Source organism: Zingiber officinale, chromosome 2B (assembly GCF_018446385.1).
Source record: "Zingiber officinale cultivar Zhangliang chromosome 2B, Zo_v1.1, whole genome shotgun sequence".
NCBI classification, from domain to species: Eukaryota; Viridiplantae; Streptophyta; class Magnoliopsida; order Zingiberales; family Zingiberaceae; genus Zingiber; species Zingiber officinale.
This window is the reverse complement of record NC_055989.1, coordinates 75035965-75055417: the sequence shown is the minus strand read 5'-3', so window position 1 is coordinate 75055417 and position 19453 is coordinate 75035965. Positions and strand designations below refer to the sequence as shown.

Below are 19453 nucleotides of genomic sequence, written 5' to 3'. Positions count from 1 at the left end.
GTTTAGACTTCTCAATTGAATTATAATATTTAGTTAAAAGAAAAATTAAAAATATAATAAATTTAAGTATTTATAGAGTATTGTAATATGTTTAGGGGACTGATTTATATAAAAAAATGTTAAAAATTTTTAATTCAAAATCTTAAAAAGGATAATTAAAAAAACGATTAATTAAAAAATAAAGAAAACGGATATGCTGCGTGACGCGTAACATATCAGAATTATATATATATATATATATATATATATATATATATAGTGATCGTGCACACGCGTCGCGTGTATAATATAATATATTGAAATCACATTGATCCTTTATAATGAAATTATATTAATTAAAGTATTTTAGTATTAAAATAGTAGAGTCATTAGGGTAAAGTACCTACTTTTGAAAATCCGAATTATTTGGGTCTTTGAAAATTTGAATTGTTTGGATTTTCGAGTGTCACACATATGTTCAGAATGAAGAATTAATTATTTGGGTAAGATTCGTCAGACCCTTGCAATAGTGCAAGCGTGACGCTAGAGAATCCCTCCAACAAACTACTATAACGGATTTCCTTAGGAAAAAAATTAATTTAATTTAATATTATACTTATCTTAGTAAAAAAAAACTAAGAAAAGTATATTTTTTAACATTGTCGGCCTAAAATATTTATAGAAACTTTTTTTATCATAGTGTTGTCAATTTTAAAATGTGGAACTAAAGAGAACTAATTTTTTTATATATATAAAACAACTAGAGAAAATTAATGATGAGAAAAATTCATAATAATGCGTTACAACTGAGTCTCGAACCTAGATCACTGATTGTTTCGCTTGTGGAATTACTAATAAATCTTGGAATTATTTCTAGTGTGAATAGAAAAAAGGATATTAATATAAATTCATTTTAGACTTCACCAAAGTTAGTTAGTAAAGGAGGAAGATTTTTAATAAAATAGTAATATATATATATATATATAATATTATTATATTTTAATAATTATAAAAATAAAAGAGTAACTTTTAAATTTCAGAAGTACAAGGAGAATTTCAGAAAAAGTGAAAGAGTCCACGGCCACCAGTAGGAGATTACTGAGGTTTCCGCATCGGAACGATTCCGATGGCGAGTACATCCGCCGCCCTCGTCGTCTTCCGCCTGCCGCTCCGCCGCCCCGCCGGCCGCTTCTTGACGCGCCTCCAGGTCTCTCTACGTCCTTCCTTCTTGACTATTCCATCCACCAAGCTGGGAGCTTCACAATTTGATTCTGTGCGCGCTGACCACGATGCAGAGATCGGGAATGCCGGGGCAGGTTAGGTTCCGGGCGGAGCTTTCCCCTCAGGAGGAACCTGAGCCTCCGCCGAAGCCTTCTGATTTGGGCGTTCCGACGAGCACTTTGAGAGCTGGACTTGGGGCCTTAGGGTTTCTGGAGACCGCGTATCTCACCTACGTGAAGTTCACTGGCGCCGAGGCCTTCTGTCCTGTCGGAGGCGGAAGCTGCGGAGGTGTTCTCAACAGTGATTACTCCTTCATTTTCGGTAGGCTTTTTTTTGCTGATAAATTCGTCTGCATTTTTTGGTTGCTCATTCAACATTTTCTACTTGTAGTGTTTGATCAAAGGAAAAAACTAGATGAAATTGGAGGACTGGATTACGCATGCTCATTCGTATTTTGATCTGCCATTATGTCTTTAGGTTATCATAACTAAAATAACATTTTTTATTTCTTTTCAGAAACTACTTTTGAGTTATTCCTAAACAATTTTGCTGTTCTACTTGTTTCAACTAGAATTCATTATTTCTTCCTTTTTTTCATATGCCAGGTTTGCCTCTTCCCTTGCTTGGCATGTTGGCATATGGATCAGTTGCATTGCTTTCCTTGCAACAGTCTGGAAAGAATTTAATTTCTGGACTAGGTGAAAATGATATTCGCTTCATTTTACTTGTGACCACCACTTCAATGGCAACAGCGAGTGCCTATTTTCTTTATATTCTAAGCACAAAGTTTGCTGGAACAACCTGTTCTTATTGTCTACTCTCAGCCCTTCTATCTTTCAGCTTATTTTTCATCACTTTAAAGGTCTGGTTTAAGCAATGTTCTTCGATGAAAAATTCCCAATCCAAAATATATAAAATGATGAGTTCCATATTGCTCTCTCCTAGGACATTGGCTTTGAAGAGGTCAGAAATGGGATTGGTCTACAGTTGGCCATTGCTGGTGTCGTGGTTGTGGCTTTAACAAATACATACAGTATGGCTGATACTCAACAACCTGCGTGAGTTTTGACCATTTTAGAACTATTATCTGCATTCTTCTCAAAATTTCTGGTATTCTCTTATTTAATGCCCCTTATGTTCGTATATTTAATATTGGCCGGTTAGATCTTTGTAATCATCAACGTAGTTCTTTGCCAAGTAAACTTCAGTAAATATTTCGAATATTGTTTTAGTCATAGGACTCATAATCCCGATGAAGAGCATTATGTTTATTTTCTGTTTAATGAATTCCCAATAGGAATTGATCTGCTGCATCACTAACATATCGACCCTACTGTGGACTGATGATTGATGACTAATGATCTGGTAGGATCCAACTAAGATCAGTGGCTTTATGGTTAGCAGAAAAAATGTTGTCTCAAGCTCAAAATAATGAAACTAGGTACATGTTCAAACTTTACAGTCCTTATGCATTGGATTCATCTAGTTTATGGATCCATTGTAAAGGCCACATCTGATATCCAATTGCCTATTCTGCAATCAGCAGAGCAACATATTGTGAATTTGAAGCACATTTTTTACTTTCAGTCCAATAAGTAGCAACTTGATGTAGATGCCAATGCGATTACGATAAATGTCATGTGTTGTCGCAAAAATATGTATATCATCGTGCATATCTGTTGTCTGACTGTATGTGTACCTCATGATTACTCTTGAAACATAGGATCTCGACTATTCCATCTGTTAAAATATGTATTTCCTTAAGCATGAGGTACATATACACACAAGTAGACTTAAATCCTTAGAAAATACTTCTAGTCCTAGATCGAAAGGGTCTGAATCCTGGTTCATAAGAATACTATTATCTTAACTGTGCAGATTGCTCTGTTTGAACACTATCTGAATTACTGTCCTTCCTAATCCTACCTAGTTAAAGAAGGCTTAAAATCTAGAAAAAAAAATGCTACAAATCATTCACACTGAGAATTTTACAAAGGATAAGTTGGTGCGACAATATGGTAAGATATGGCACAAATAACATGAGTGTCATATGAATATAAGTACGTTCACCTAGTTGCCTAGATAGAACCGCTCCTTGACCGTGCCAGATGCCACACATCTCTTTTCATCTACAAGTTTTGGGTTCTTTTGTGAGTTAATATTTCACTTTAACTTATCTATGATTAGATTCTTTGGATATACAAATACTGCTTTATATGCTCTTTCTTTCTTTTCCCTTTGTTTTTTTTTTGGCAGATTAAGTGACATTACTTTGGAGCCATATGAAACTGAGATAACTAATCAGTCAACACCTTTGGCTCTGTCTCTCGCAAAACACCTCCGTTCCATAGGGGCAAAGATGTATGGGGCTTTCTGGTGTTCCCACTGTAACGAACAAAAACAGGTAACTTTGTATCGCAATATCTTTTCTCAAAGAAACTTATTTTGCATGAAAAATTTGAGAAAGTGCAATAGGATGGTGTAACAGTGAAGTAGTCAAATTTGATGGTCAAATTAAGTTTTCGTAATCCCTGTATTTGCAGGATCATCATGCACAATGATGGTCAATTCGATAATGAAAACTAAACTCGCACATGATTTTTTCATTGTTTGCCAAAAATGTTTGCACATATTATTTGCAACTGAAACAGAGTTAGTTCTTCACGAAGTTCTAAATCTACTTGCTGTTGTCTCGCTACCTGCTGCTATTGTTCGTCGAGGCTGTAGTGAAGAAGCATAAGACTCATTGAACTTTTTTATTCCATCAGCTCTGTGTTGCCAATAGTCAGAGACTGTAACTCCGGCTCGGAAAAACAAAAAGAATTCTTACTTTAAACACCTTCCTGTCTGTGAATCTATACAGTGACTGTCGTCTATTGCAGATGTTCGGAAGTGAAGCTACAAAAGTATTGGACTATGTCGAGTGCTTCCCTAATGGTGCCGGCAAGGGAAGAACCATGGCTTCAGAATGTTCATCCGTCGGAATCCAAGGCTTTCCTACATGGGTTATCAAGGGCGAGGTGAGAAATTATCACTTCTTTCACGGTTAGCCATGAGTCCTAAACTATAAGAGATTGAGTAAATATAATTTCTTCGATATATTTTTCTTTCGAACAAACAAACAAACCTACAAAGGGTTCAGTTATCTTTGCAGATCCTTAGCGGGGAGCAGGATTTGCAAACCCTCGCAGAGGCATCAGAATTCGTTGCAGATGAGTTTAGTCCATCTTAATCCTTATCGATAAGTTAGATAGCCAAATGATAATCCTATAATTTGTAATCTTCTGCGATCATCTGAAAATCATTTTATTATAGGACTTTCGTATATTATCTGTCGAATAACTTGATGGTTGAAGATTTTGATGATGGGAATGGAAGAAATTTTGTATTCAGTCTGTCCCCACTTCAAAGTGGTTCGAGCACAAAAAAAGGAAACACTTTCCTTACACGCAACTTGCAGACATTTAGAAGAATTTAGGGTCCCTTCCGTCTCTATCTATAAATATTCAAACACGTCAATTGGAAAAGTCAATTCCTAAGTCATGTTTTTTTTTTTTTTTTTTTGGTGTATTCTGTGGTCAACTCTTCACATTGGCAGTCGAGACAAGTCGCCATCACTGTGGGTTTTTTTCCTCCATTTCATCCGACGGACTGTTTTGAATCCATCACGACACACGTGTCGAATCCACGGCTTTGGTTCTTCTACAGGTAGTACAAATTGTGGTAAAAGATGGGTACGTTTATTTCTAATAATAATTCGTCCAGAATTAATACTTCGTCCAGAATTAATACGGAGAAAATAAATTACTGACAGACTAATAACATGAGATTTGCTGGTCATTGGACCCAATGAGATTTGCTGGTCATTGGACCCAAGGAGACTTACAGTACAAAGATCGAAAGCTGAGAGAGAGAGGAGTAGCGAAAGGATGACGAGGACGATGGCTCTGCTCCTCCTCGTCGTCGGCCTCGCGGCGACCTCCACTGCCACCGCCACCTTCACCTGCAACTCCAACGCCACGTGCCGCTCCCTCGTTGGCTTCCATCCCTCGACCCTCACCACCTACGGCGCCATCGCCGACCTCTTCCAGGTCGACCTCCCTTCCCTCCTCGGCGCCAACGACCACCCTGCCGGCACCCCCTCCGTCGGCGCCGTCCAGTCCGGAGCGCTAGTTCTCGTCCCGATCCGCTGTCGTTGCCTCAACGGGACGGGAAGGTCGGACCGGACTCCGTTGTACACGGTCCAGGCCGGCGACGTGGGGCTGCTAAACATCACGGCGGTGTGGTTTGGGAACCTGACGACGTACCAGGATATCGCGGCGGTGAACGGGCTGCCGAACGCGAACAACATCGAGGTGGGGCAGAGCCTGTGGATCCCGCTGCCGTGCAGCTGCGACGAGGTGGGCGGGGAGGAGACGGTGCACCTGGCGCACATGGTGGATCCCGGGAGCTCGGTGGACGCGATCGCGACCGAGTTCGGGACGACGCCGGAGACGATCATTTCCCTCAACGGCAACCTCGACCCGACGCAGCTGCAGGCCTATCAGATCCTCGACGTGCCCCTCCGCGGTCGGTGGTACAAAATTTTCATTTTGCCCCTTTAGAGTTTCCCTTCTTCTCACTTTGAACACCTTGCAGCTTGCTCTTCTTCCATCTCCAACACCTCCCTCGACTACGGCCTCCGCCTCGCCAACCACAGCTACGTCCCCACCGCTGGCGGCTGCGTCGCCTGCTCCTGCAGCGCCGCCACCTACCGGTCACTTTCTTCACCTTAAGCTTCTCGATCGCACACATACATCGTTCTCTGTTTAACTAATTCAACCTCCATACACAGATTGGAGTGCTCTCAATCCGGAGTAAGCTCCGTGTGCCCGTCGCCGGCCACATGCCGACCCAACTTTTTCATCGGCAACACCACCTCGACCTCCGGCTGCACCGCCAACACTTGCGCCTACGCCGGATACACCAACAGCTCCGCCGCCGTTAGCGTCTTGACCACCAACGCCACCGTCACCAGAACAGATTGCAACGGTATAAAATACCTGCTTTATTATTTATTACATCTGCAATTTCTTTCCAAAAATACCCTTTCACTATCCCAATTTTACTCGTTATGAAACTCTATGGTTTGTGGAATCGAATAGGTTACTAAACATATAGAGCTTGTTAAACATTCCATCTAAATTGATGCAGATGGAGGAATGAGCTTGAAAGGAGTCAAGTGGAGTGGTGTTGCTCTTCTTGTGCTACATATCCTCTATATTTGTTTCCAATGAGATGTGTGAGTTCTCGTCGGTAATTAGGGTAATAAGCGCTCGGTCAAGTGCCTTTTCTTTTAGTTACATGAATAAATTGAGGACCTTCAATGTATCGAGATTTATCGTGGAGGCTCCTTCACGAAGTAACATTGAGTTTACGAGATGACTATTTCTTATTCCAATGAGATGTGTGAGTTCTTGTTGGTAAGTAGGGTAGCGAGTGCTTTGTCACATTGATAAGTGCCTTTTCTTTTAGTTGTTTGAATAAACTTTAAGAGTCTTTGATTTATCATTTTCTAGACTCCTTCGCGAAGTCGCATTGAGTTTACGAGAGACGACTATTTCTTGTGCGAGTGCTTTGTCACGTTGATAAGTGTCTTCTCTTTTAGTTGTTTGAATAAGCTTTGAAGACCTTCAATGTATCGTCATTTAGACTCCTTCACGAAGTAGCATTGAGTTTATGAGATGACTATTTCTTATTCCAATGAGATGTGTGAGTTCTTGTTGGTAAGTAGGGTAGCGACTTTGTCACATTGATAAGTGCCTTTTCTTTTAAACTTCTTCACCAAGTAGCATTGAGCTTATGAAACGACTATTTCTCATTGAGCGAACAATAGGCTTCATTTGGAAGTGTAAGATTTGTGTGATGCATTTGAAAATATTCACAAAGTTCTTTCCCATTTCGTTTCTCTCTTCTTTACTCGTCAATATCGACAAAGCAAGAAACCACTCGAATATATTTATTGAGATAGAATTTGCTACAAAACCCTGAATCGAACAGAAGCAATGGTAGCGAAGCAATGCCCATCTTGCTTTAACTACTTGTCCAATACAAAGACTAGCTACTAGATACACGATGATCTTATTATCGGTGTGAAACAGTGACCGAACACTCATTCTGTGTGAGGTGAGGACCATGCCCAACAAAATGTTTTTGGTGTTCGCGCAATGTTGTGTGGATAGCCCAGTAGCTCATGACTCTGCTATACATGCCTGAACCCTAAGCCTCTTCTGCCATTGCGATCTCTCGATGGCGTAACTGAAGGCGAAGGCGATGATGGTGGTGGCGGGGAGCTAGTCCTCGTGGACACAGACTCGAATATGTATGGTTGAGACGCGACATGATTGAGAGCGACGACCACATCAGCAATTATAGGTCGAACGTGCGGCTGCTCTTGAAGACACATTGTGGTGATCACCACCAATTGATGGAAGGATCGCGGCGGATAGCAGCCTTGGAGCAAGGGATCAGCCAACCGGTGGAATTTCCTTCTGTCGCTGAGGAAAGGTCTTGCCTGAAAGAAACAGAACAAACAAATCATTATCATAGATAATCCTCCATCATAATGCACTTAATCGAAAGCACATACCCACGTCAGTAGTTTTTGTTCAAAAGCAGATTTCGAAGAATCATAAACATGTCGTCCGGTGATAAGCTCCAATAGAAGTACCCCAAAGCTATAGACATCGGATTTAAGAGTTAATTTACCGCTCATCGCATAATCAGGAGCACAATAGCCGTATGTCCCCATCACCCTTGTGGAAACATGTGTGTTGTCCCCAACAGGTCCTAGTTTTGCAAGTCCAAAGTCGGAGAGTTTCGGATTAAATTCATCGTCTAATAACACATTTGCAGCCTTCATGTCGCGGTAAATGACAGGTGGATTTACAACATCATGTAAATATGTCAATCCTTTGGCAACTCCTACAGCAATCTTTATCCGTGTGTTCCAATCGAGAGGTGGCTTGCCGGGAGGATCTGAGATGTAACATTCAAAATGAATGGAAAAAAAAGAGGTAACGATAAAAAACAAACACAATAGTAATGCACAAAAAGTGAAGCATTAGTCACAAACTTTTTTGGAGAAAATAACTACAACCCAAAATAGAACAAATATATGGATTGTATAGGTTTTAGTAAAGACATCATGGAACATCTAACTGAATCTTGGCTACCGGGGCAAAGGCTTCCTCTTAATCTATCGCATAGGTTTTAGTAAAGCCTTTAGCTACTAGTCTGACTTTTTTCTCCTTTCTCCATAAAGCTCCCCTTCGCTTAGCCCATTATCCAATTAGTAGAGACCGAAATTGGGAGACTCAAAATGAAACGAGCATTTCCTCTCTGAATCGAGAGGTATCAGGTCGAATGACTAAGAGACCTGAAACATATTATGAACTATGCAAGTTTGCTAAATCCCTAGTTTATGGAAACCTCAACCTCTTTTCATCAAAATGTGCATATTTTCTGATAGTTGCACGATATCTACATCCCCCAAATTTTGAAATCATCTCGTTTGAAATTGTCGTAGTTCTTTTACCCTAAGAACATCAATGCCAATACTTTACGGAGAAAAGTGTTATCTCGGTTTGTACTTCGAATCACTGCATGTATTGATAGACTTAACATATGAACTACTATTTGTATCTAAAATATAGACATAAGGTTACGTATGCATTTGACTAAGATTATATCTTTATATGTTTAGCTAACATATTGAATGCTTTGTGCTTCGATATGATCCTATGGAGGGAGGGAATTACCAAACAAATGATCTTCCAAGCTGCCTTTTGGCATGTACTCATAAATCAAGAGCCTTTCATCGCCGTCGGCGCAGTAGCCAATCAAGCTCACAAGGTTGGGATGGCGAAGAACTATGAGCATGAGAACCTCCACCAGGAACTCTTTGTTCCCCTGAAGTCCATCTCGGTTTAGCTGCTTAATGGCTACCACCTGCTCATCCACAAGAAGAGTACTTTACCATAGGAACAAGCTAAAGACTTTACTTTGAATAATGGGTATGAGATTTGCCTGGTTGGAATGGAGCCGCCCCTTGTAGACTTTTCCGAATCCCCCTTCGCCGAGCAAATTGGCTTCTTTGAAATTCTGAGTGGCGACGGCGAGCTCTCGGAAAGTGAAGCTCCGAGCAGAGTTGCTCTTCTCCTCGCCCATTGATGGCTGCAACCGGTTCCTACTCTCTAAACCCCAAGAGAAATTCATTCAAGGCAATGAAAAGCATCAATGGAAGAGTAAGCGTAGAAACCAACCTGAGGATTCGCCATGGAGTCCCGAGCTGGATTGGACGCCGTCGCTGTTATCTATCCTGGAGCTGCTCGACTCCCTCTTGCGACGACATAAACAAGGGAAGCAACTCATCTACTCCCAAATTTCACAATCCCTAGATTCGATAACAAGATCCCTCAAGGCAGATATGATTCCACCAGAAAACTTACATTGCCATCAAATCCAAGGGAAACAGGAGGGAACTGCTGCAATTTCCCCTTCCCCCTCCCCGAAACCCTTTCTTTGCCGCAGTATCAAACAAAAGATCACTTTTTGCTTTACAAGGGAAGGCTCCAAATCCAGACGGATGAACATTCAGAAACGAAATCAGAGATTGGTGCGAAATTCGACCTGTGGCAACAACGACAAGGGTTTGGGAGGGGAAAACGACAAGGGAGGAGGCGATCCCGAGAATGGAGGAGAGGAGGGAACGCGGCGGAGACGCTCGAACAACGACAGCAAAGACTTATCTGCTCTTCTTGTTGTCTTCTTCCTCTCCGTCGCAGAGGAGAAGCAGCCGCACTGGAGGCGAAGTGAGAGAGGCGACACGGCGCATTCAATGAAGCGCTTTTCCTTTTTGCCTTTTTTTTAATCTTCGCGATTTTTCAGAGAAAAATTCACTTCGTACTGCTTAGAGTTTAGAAAATTACATTCTACTCCATTTATTTTGGATTTTCCATCTTCGCTTTTTCTTTCTATTTAATATGCCTATTTATCATATACTATCTAATTGAGATACTAATTGAATGTTTAAGTGTTCAAATTGTATGCAGTGAGTCTTTTGAAAATTTTCTGTCTATTATTTTTCAAACTCTGGGGTGCAAAGTAAAAAGTATACACAATGATGGGGCAAAGTGACATTTTTATAAAATGATTTATTGCCCCTTTTCCTGACCTTTTACTGCTTCGTTTTTCCCGTCCTCTCACATTTTTGGTTCACGTCCCGAAGTTTTCCTACTCACAGGAAACCCACTGTTTGACTAGGGAGGGACCCGAAAAAACGTCAGACGCTTCTGCCTCGTGGACGTGCGTGAGAAATGGGTCTGCTTGCGGGGACCATAAAAAGGAATGCGCTTTGGCCTGCGTGACGAGCGAATGCGCGTGGAAGATATTAATATGATGACGTGGCAGTGTCGAGACCTCGCTTCACTCGTGCTCTCATTCAAGCCCATAAAAAATATATATATTATTCTTTTTTTTCATTATAATAATAATAATAATAAAATCTTTACAATATATAAACCTTTTTTATAAAAGGTTAATTCACTGGAATACAGCATTTTATTTACGTGAGAATAAAACATATCTTTATTTATATTTAAATAAACATTAATATTTAATTATTATTAATAGAGTCTTTTATAATCTTTATTTATCATAATTTCAGATTCCATAATTAAAATATTAATTAAATAAATATATATATCTATATTATTTTTTAAAATTTTAAATGAGTGTAAACTATCATTTAATATTTTTTTTTATTTTTTTATCTTATCCATCGTCATTCCACTTTAACATGACTCTCAGACTCCTCTACTTATAGTACGATAGAAGGGTATTTAATTGTCACATTTATCTAATCCATTGCTCTTTCACTTTAACATGACTCTCATGCTCTTGTGCCTATAGTATAGTAGAAGGGTATTTGGTTGTCACATAAATATTCATGATTCGATTTTTAGTTACGATGTATTTACAAATATTTTTTCTCTAAATGATATGTGAAACTAATATATACCGGTTTTTTGGATCTTTCGTTGTGAGCAAGGGCCAAGCGGGATTAAAAATTAATTGAGTTTGACTGACCGTCAATTATAATTAATATTATAAATTAATTAATTTAAAAATATAAATAAAATTAAAAAATTTTGTGAATATTAATTTACTGAAAATATGTAATAAAAGTATTTATTATTTAATATATTAAAAATCATTAAATAAAAATACCAATAAAATTATATTCTTTGATTTCTCTTCTAATGAAGAAATATAGAATCAAACAAATTAATTAATATCTCATTATCAATATTTTCAAGTAACTCTAATCATTTCATTATTGACCTAAAAAATAGGAAGAGTTAAAATAAAATAAATAACCTTGCTAATTAAATAAATATATTAAATTCAGTATATATGTAAATTATATAATTATAATTCTTAAATATCGCAATCAATTAATTATTTTTTCTAAAATTTATAATAATAAATTTTTAGATTAAAAATCTAAAAATAACACAATTTAAGAACCTATAATAATAAATCAATCAATAAATAATATTAGCTTGATACTTGAGTTTAAAATCAATCTAAATCAAATGAGTAAAATTATCACTCAATACTTGGGTTATAAATAAATCGAGCCGAGTTGAGCTTTAGGGTGTTCAAACTTGTTTGATAAGGTAACCGAGTCAAACTTAGAATGAATCTAACTTTTGAAATGATTGTTCAAGTTTGACTTGATTTATTTTTTTATGAGCTTGTTTGAAACTTGGCTTAAGCTTGGTTTGATTAGATGTTATCGAGCTCTCAATTCAAATTTGGCTTGAACTTGGTTCGTTTAGTTCAAGCTTGTTTAATTGTTTGAAACTTTTAGTTATTTGATTGGTTATTGAGTTTGATAATTTAAATTTATTTATTTTATTTTATTATTTATTTAGCATATTAAAAGAAATTATTAATGAATATGATTCATGAATGTTGTTCACGAACGTTAACAATCTGAATATATGTATTCAAATTTGTTTGTTAACTTAACGAGTTGTTCAAGCTTATTTGTTTAATTAATCTTGTGTATATTGAACGAATATAAGCAAGCTCTTACCAAACTGAACATCAAGCTCGTTCACGAATGCTTGGTTCATTTACAGTCCTACTTGTTGGGACCTTGACGTCCGCTAGAGGGGGGTGAATAGCGGCTCACCCAAATCGTTCGCTTCCTACGTTGTTAGCTTGCGCAGCGGAATAATACAAAAATAAACAAGCTAAACAAAATACAAGACAAGAAAGAATGCAAACCAAGCTACACGATCATTTACGTGGTTCGGAGATAAAGCTCCTACTCCACGGCGTGTCCGTAAGGTGGACGATCCCTATCCGTCGGTGGATTACTCCCCGGAAGACCTCCGGCTAGCTCAAACTCCTTGTGGGTGGAGAAACCTCACCACAAACTCACCAAGACCTCTTGGACACAAGGAAAACTCTTGAGCACTTGTAGACTACTAATTAGACCTTAACCAAGTCTAATTTCGTCAACTCAAACCAAGCTCCCAAGCTTTGGTTTTATAGCCCGCGGGTTGAAAACCCCGCCTACCAGTCGACTGCTAAAACATGCAGTCGACTGCTACAGTACTGCTAAAACATGCAGTCGACTGCTACAGTACTGCTACAGTAACGCTACAGTACTGCTACAGTAAACCCTAATTCTTATATTTTACTCCGAGTACAATCTCTCAGCACTCGTCCCTGCCCGACCAACCTAGACCTAGCCTTCTAGCCTCCTCCATCAGCCTTGCGTCCCTCGGATGCCTCCCCATCCTTCACGTCTTGCCTTCTGGAGCTTCCATCGGCCTTGTCATTGTTGTCGGGTCTTCCTTTGCCAAGAGGTCGCGCCTCCGAGACTTCATCCATTGCCAAGTTACACTTGGACTTACGTTGCCAAGACTACATGCTTGGACTTACACCGCCAAGACTCATCCTTGGACTTTCCTCCTTTGCCAAGATCACACTTGGACTTCCTTGTTGTACCTGTATCCTGCACACTCACACTGCATATCAAATACAACAATAAACCTAACTTAAACCTTTGCCCAAACATCAAAACCTAGGGTCACTAGATTGCTCCAACACTACTCAAGACATCCCACAAATCAAACAATGCAGGCTAAAATCAAGCTTTAAAATTCTCAAAATCATAGCTAAATTGAACGAGCAAAATTTCTAACAATCAACCGTTTGAAAAAACTAGAACCAAGGATCCAGAATCGAGTTGAAAATTCTTCAAAAAATGAAGCAAAGTCATTTTGGGTCATAATAAAGTGGTCATGTGATGGTTTTACTAAAATTGCTATAGAAAACTCAAAGGGAGGCGATGATCATGATCAGATTTGCTCAGAAATTTTCTTAGGGCTTGAATGCATGTATCCCATAACCCAAATTATAAAAAATCCGTGACAAAATGATAGAAATCTAAGGAGAATGGCTCGCGTATGACCTGCACAAATTAAGGTTTGTTTTTTATCATTCCTTATTAAATATTCTAATTCAAGATTTTTTCGTTAGTTTCTTTTGTGATAATCAGTTGAAAATTGGAAGGAGAGAGCAAATGAAAATAACCCATGAGTTTCAGGGGTGAATAAAAAATTAATCAAACGAGATGAACAATTAGGTGGGATTGGAGTCCACCCAAGCCCATGGTGGCTCTGCCCCTAGCTGTGAGTGTTTCCAATTTACCTTACAATCGATGAGAAACTTTTATGAAATCGAATTGATTTTTTTAGATTCGACCTTACCTAACTTGCTTAATTATTATTTTTATACCGCTCTCATCTTTATTAAAATAATTTTTATTATATTTTTTTATATTTAAATAAATTTTATTTTTTTAATCGTTATTAATGAAATCTTCCTTAATTAAGATATTTATTGATGGTACATATCGCTATCAACTTAAACATTTATCATTTGTAATGTTTTTACGTTTTTATCTATTTATTTTTATATCTTTTCCCATTTCATTTCAACATTTCCATATGTACTTATCTTCTTTAAATAAAACACTAACTTTTGAAAACACTCTCCTCCTCCTTTAATGGTAGGTCATTTGATCTTATAATTTATCTCTCTTCGTATAATCTGAGATGAACTATAAAAAAAATAAAATATCATTATAAGAAGAAAGTTAAACGATAACACTTTTTATGTGTTATCTATATAACGAAAAAATATTATTAAAAACACTATTATTAAAAGTTCGCTACAACGCTTAAAAAATGTTGTTATTTTCTACAAGACAATACTTAAAAAGCGTTGTCATTGTTTTACAAAGACAACGTTTTTACAATGCTTAAAAAATATTATCTTTTTACTAAGACAATATTTTTGCAATACTTAAAAAGCATGATTTTTTTAACAAACACAATTTTTTTTTAATGGATAAAAAATATTATCTTTTTTAAAATATAATTTTTTAACAAAAGATACACAAAATATCTACAAACTTTACAAATAATAAATATGAATATCTACGAATAAAAAATATGAGTACCTATAATCTTTTTTAAAGTACAACTATTTAACAAAAGATATAATTTCATACAATCCAAATAAAAAATATGTACATAATTCACAAATTAACTTTATATTCATGTTAAGTTTATACAACAGCAAAACCTTTCTTGGATTGTATGAAGAGAAATGAACTCACAAAAGTGCCTAATAACAAAATTATCATCCACTGAGTTTTACAAAACATCCTTCAATGACCAAGCTCTTTAATACTGCATCAAAATAAAAATTTAACATTAGAGATTCTGTGCTATGTTTCCTTCTTATTCTTTATATGTATATACATACATTTTTAGTATAATTGATGAGCATCATACAGAGACAAGAAAATACTTGATGAGCATCATAATTAATCTATTTTATGGATGGATGAGCAGGTTGAGTATTTAAAACTAATATCTTGTCTATCTGATCTTTTCTTTCTTTATAGGAAAGATGCAGAGGTAAAGTAATGGCACTACGTTTTATTTATTGGATGAAGAAATAGGAATCATCATTGTAGTTGACATGTTTATTTAACATTTAATTTGTTTAACATCTACATGCTTTCAAGAAATTGTCAAAGAGTACAGTCTCTGAAAATAGATACAATTGCAAATCAAATCATAGTAGTGATCAACTCTCCTTTTTACCTGAATAAAGATGAATTCTTAGATGTATAGCTTTCCAAGGTTAGCAAAGAATTATCTATCCCAACAAACCCTACTTGCTTCGATTAATTTCGATTTGTTCTAGTTCAAAGGACTTATATCATCATTTCTTTAATATTTATGTCACTGCAGTCCTTTCTTTATCCTAGCAGATGGCTCCTCCATCAAAAATGATGCTACAATAAAGGCCCAAGGATATATTTCTCCTTTCAAAAAATAAACTGAAATTAAATGAAGAGTAAATCCATGAGGCAACGAACTATCCCAGCATCAATGTTTCAGAGGTTCTTATCATGTGGCCAAGTACAAAGCTTCCCTAGTGAAAACAATGTCAGACAATAACATTTCTACTTATCTGATCAAAATAAAACTTATTGGTCCAGCTATACTGATCAAAATAAAATCTAAATCAAGTATCCCGCCCACACATAAAATTAAAGGAGAGTGTCCAAAAAAAAAAAATTAATCAATTCATATGTTAGCTTTAACTAAATGGAAAAAGAAGACTATCATTCAATGAACTTAAATCTAAATAGAATTATATTAGTTTTTCATATTGCAAGAAAGAGTCTACTCCAAACTCATATTTACGTGATAGTCTATCCTTTGATATCAATTCTTTATCCATTCTTGTTACAACTGATCAAGCAACAATGGGCTAACACGTTCAAAAAAGTTGTACATAATATAACAAAATGTCAACACAAACACAAGTCCGAAATAATAACAAAACAGTCAAACAATTAACCAAAACTCTATGTAGCAATATGATTAGTAAAGTAGAGTAAGTAAACAAAGCAGAGTGAGTAAACAATGATCTCTTAGTTCTTCTTCATTTCAATTACCCAGTCTAACGTTCCTATTATCTAAAAACCAACAGTATTTCATTTCTATGTCATTATATGGGAAAGTAATTGACTAATGTTGATAAGGCAAAAAGAGAATACTAACATTACTCAAAAGAATTATGAAGGATTCTGCTCCCTTCCTTATCAGCAAAAACCATAAAGCTATTAATACATTAAAACACGACTTTGATGAATGAACAATTAATTAATCTCAGATACTTATAAATGTCACAACCTGCTTTCTGTAGTAAGTCACATGAAGCTATTCATGAAACTCAAATACAACTTCATTGCATAACAAAGCTACTGATATAACTTGAACTGAAAAAAATGACAGTGCTAACAAAAGACATAAAAGAAGGAAAGTCAAGGTACACAACAAATTATGTGGTATACATCACTAAACTACTCAAAATATCATTTTTTTTTTAAGTTGGGGGAAAAAGATGAGACAGGGTGACAGGCTACCATCAGTCTATGAAATTAGAATGCCCTTGAGAAAATCTCATTCTTGAACTGTATGGATATGTTCGCTGACATTTAGATCCCCAGTTACAATATTTGTATAATTTACATTAAGATGTGTGTTGTGTAGGAGACATTAGATGACTTTACCTTAGCTCAATGTGAATAACGGAGATAAGCTCCATATAGCCACAGCTGGTTGCAAATAATTTGAACTCGTTGTTTATTGTTTTGTATCTTCTCTTAGAACTCTCATTAAGGCATATGTGTTTAACAAACTTTCAACATTTTGATTTTTAGGTAAACAAAAAGATGATGTGAACATAGGTAAATAAAAAGATTATGTTTTCGACCTAAATAGTTAAGATACAGGATTTTTCATCCCAAGCTGGTGTAGGGAAGTTAGTGATGTTATATTCTCAGATGGAAATGTGACTGTGGAGATATAATAGAAAAGGGATGCCACGGTTTGAGCACATAAAAAGTCATGAGATTCACTGCTCGCACGAGAAGAGCATTTTCAAAATTCAGAATTAACCTCCAAATAATCAATCAAAATAAAATTCCATAGTTAAATAGGGAACAAAATAAAATTAATTTTGATCAATAATTAATGTAAATTAACAATCCATCATTAAATTAACAACTGAAATAAAATTTGATAGCTAAATAGAAACCGAATAAAACTTTTTATCACATAACAACGGAATTAATTTCGGTTGTTAAATAGGTCTTTAATTATTAATTGATTAAATTTTTTATTTAACGATCGATTTTAAAATTGAACAATTAAATTTATTAAGATAAATTAACGATGAAATTTAAAATTTATCGTTTAAATAAATCATCGATTAAATTTTTTATAGTAATTACCTTCAAATTTTAAAATTGATTATTAAATTAGCACCGATTAAATTTTTCTTTGTAAATTAATAATTGATTTTAAAATCGAGCATTAATTTAAAGACTAATTAATATTTTTATTAGAAATTTATATTTGCTTTTAAAATTTATCAATACCTTAGAGACCGACGGTATATGCTAAATAATCAGATTTATTTAAAAATAGGGTTTTTTATTAATTCGGCTCAATTTTAAATTTCTTTATTTAGTTAAACTGAAAAAATTAAAATAAAAAAACAAGCATAAAATCTCCATCATATCATTGTTAAAAAAAAATAGTTAATGTTTCTATTCCAAAAAATTAAAGTAACATCCTATCATTGTTAAAAAAAAATAGTTAAGGTTTCTATTCCAAAAAATTCAGTTACTTTAATTTTAGATTGAATTATTCGATATTTTATCCATTCAATTTTTTTCAATTTTTATTAAATAAATTTGATGTTCATTTAAAAAAATTAATTTAATTTGGTTTGATTCAATTTAAATTGAAATAAAATAATATATTATCATATTTTGGGAATTAGTTGAATTTAAATACACCAAGTTAAATTCAACATATATGTCGAGATGACCTGAGCAAATAATCTCAGGCTATCAGCAGGCGCTGGTTTCTGCCAAATGCTGAATGCAGACGAGTGATCGACTGGGCGAGCAAGCGGTCGGACGGGCGAGTCGCAGACCAAGTGACCGAGCGGTCGAGCGAGCAAGCGAACAAGCGGGCTAGCGAACTGCGGTGGACGGGCGTCCGATCGAATGAACGTAAAGGTCGAGCGAGCTACGATCGGACGAGCGTGCAACCAAACGAACGAAGAGGCCGAGCGAGCTGCGACCGGATAGGCGAGTAGCCAAGCAAAGAAGAGCCCGGGTGAGCAAGCGACGGAGCGAGCGTGCAGCCGAACAAGCTTGCGGCCAAGCGAATGAGCGTATGACCGAGCAAACCAAGAGTTCGAGTGGGTTTGTGGCCGGACGGGTGAGCGGCCGAGCAGACAGAGCGAGCAGCAGAGCGAACTGAGTGACCGAACAGACGTGCAGCCGACCAGACGAAAATGCCAACTGAGTTAGCAGTCGAGCAAACGCAGAGGTCGAGCGGGTGGATGGACCGAGGTCGAGCAGTTTCCTTAAAACAAATTCGCCCCACCTCCAGCTATAATTCGAGGTTTCCTCAGATCGTCTATTTCCAAGAATACAACAATGAATCGTGATTCCCACCAATCACTGATGGCCACGACAAACTGAAAGGTATCGGACTGCTATTACGGGCACTCCTTTGAGCAAGAGATGTACGACAGAAGAGAAGGGAAACGTAGGTGGAAAACTTCAACTTTTTGAGCGTGTAACATTTTGCTCATCGGCACAGCCTCCTTATACAAGAGCTCAGATCAATGAGCAGCGTTAATGATCGTTAATTTAATGATCATTATTTGCCAGCTGTGAAACGCTAACGTTTCACTCGACTGTATTAATTTTTAATTTAATGCATTCATTACACCCTTAAATAACGGGTAAAAAGTTTATGTGGCAAAATATTGATTATTCCACTCAGACAAATTTTGTCTCAATCGGTTCGGCATTCGGCGTGTGCAAGTCGCGCTCGCACACATATCAATATGGTTTAGTGCAATTCAAGTCCTAAATTTGCACACCCCCCTATGGACCCACGCGTGAAAGAGAATCTCTTCCCATGTATTTATTCACATTATCAATGTATATGAATCAATATAAACTAATCAATATGTCTCAAAATTCCCAATGTGAACTAAAGTCTCATTCACAATGAAACTT

General features: G+C 36.7%; 2 protein-coding genes across 5 annotated transcripts; one reads left to right on the top strand and one right to left on the bottom strand.

Annotated features, from left to right (window-relative positions):
- The first annotated feature begins 1036 nt into the window (after positions 1-1036).
- On the top strand, positions 1037-6750 carry LOC122045912 (thiol-disulfide oxidoreductase LTO1-like). 4 transcript variants are annotated; one of them, XM_042606342.1, is made up of 8 exons: positions 1275-1521; positions 2146-3604; positions 4083-4220; positions 4355-4908; positions 5015-5769; positions 5839-5956; positions 6035-6231; positions 6394-6750. In XM_042606342.1, the coding sequence occupies exons 5-8, from the start codon at positions 5130-5132 to the stop codon at positions 6474-6476; spliced, it is 1038 nt and encodes a 345-aa protein (XP_042462276.1). In that variant the 5' UTR covers positions 1275-1521; positions 2146-3604; positions 4083-4220; positions 4355-4908; positions 5015-5129; the 3' UTR covers positions 6477-6750. The 4 variants fall into 4 exon arrangements, with proteins under 4 accessions (XP_042462274.1, XP_042462276.1, XP_042462275.1 ...); XM_042606341.1 differs by having other exon boundaries at positions 4355-4934; XM_042606340.1 differs by lacking the exons at positions 5015-5769; positions 5839-5956; positions 6035-6231; positions 6394-6750 and adding exons at positions 1037-1186; positions 1806-2062 and having other exon boundaries at positions 2146-2258; positions 3457-3604; positions 4355-4592.
- Positions 6751-7174: 424 nt separating this feature from the next.
- LOC122045911 (probable serine/threonine-protein kinase PBL7) lies at positions 7175-10074 on the bottom strand. The gene is made up of 5 exons (XM_042606339.1): positions 9504-10074; positions 9268-9434; positions 9000-9189; positions 7829-8217; positions 7175-7753 (listed from the first exon to the last, which is right to left on the bottom strand). The coding sequence occupies exons 1-5, from the start codon at positions 9610-9612 to the stop codon at positions 7442-7444; spliced, it is 1167 nt and encodes a 388-aa protein (XP_042462273.1). The 5' UTR covers positions 9613-10074; the 3' UTR covers positions 7175-7441.
- Positions 10075-19453: the final 9379 nt, after the last annotated feature.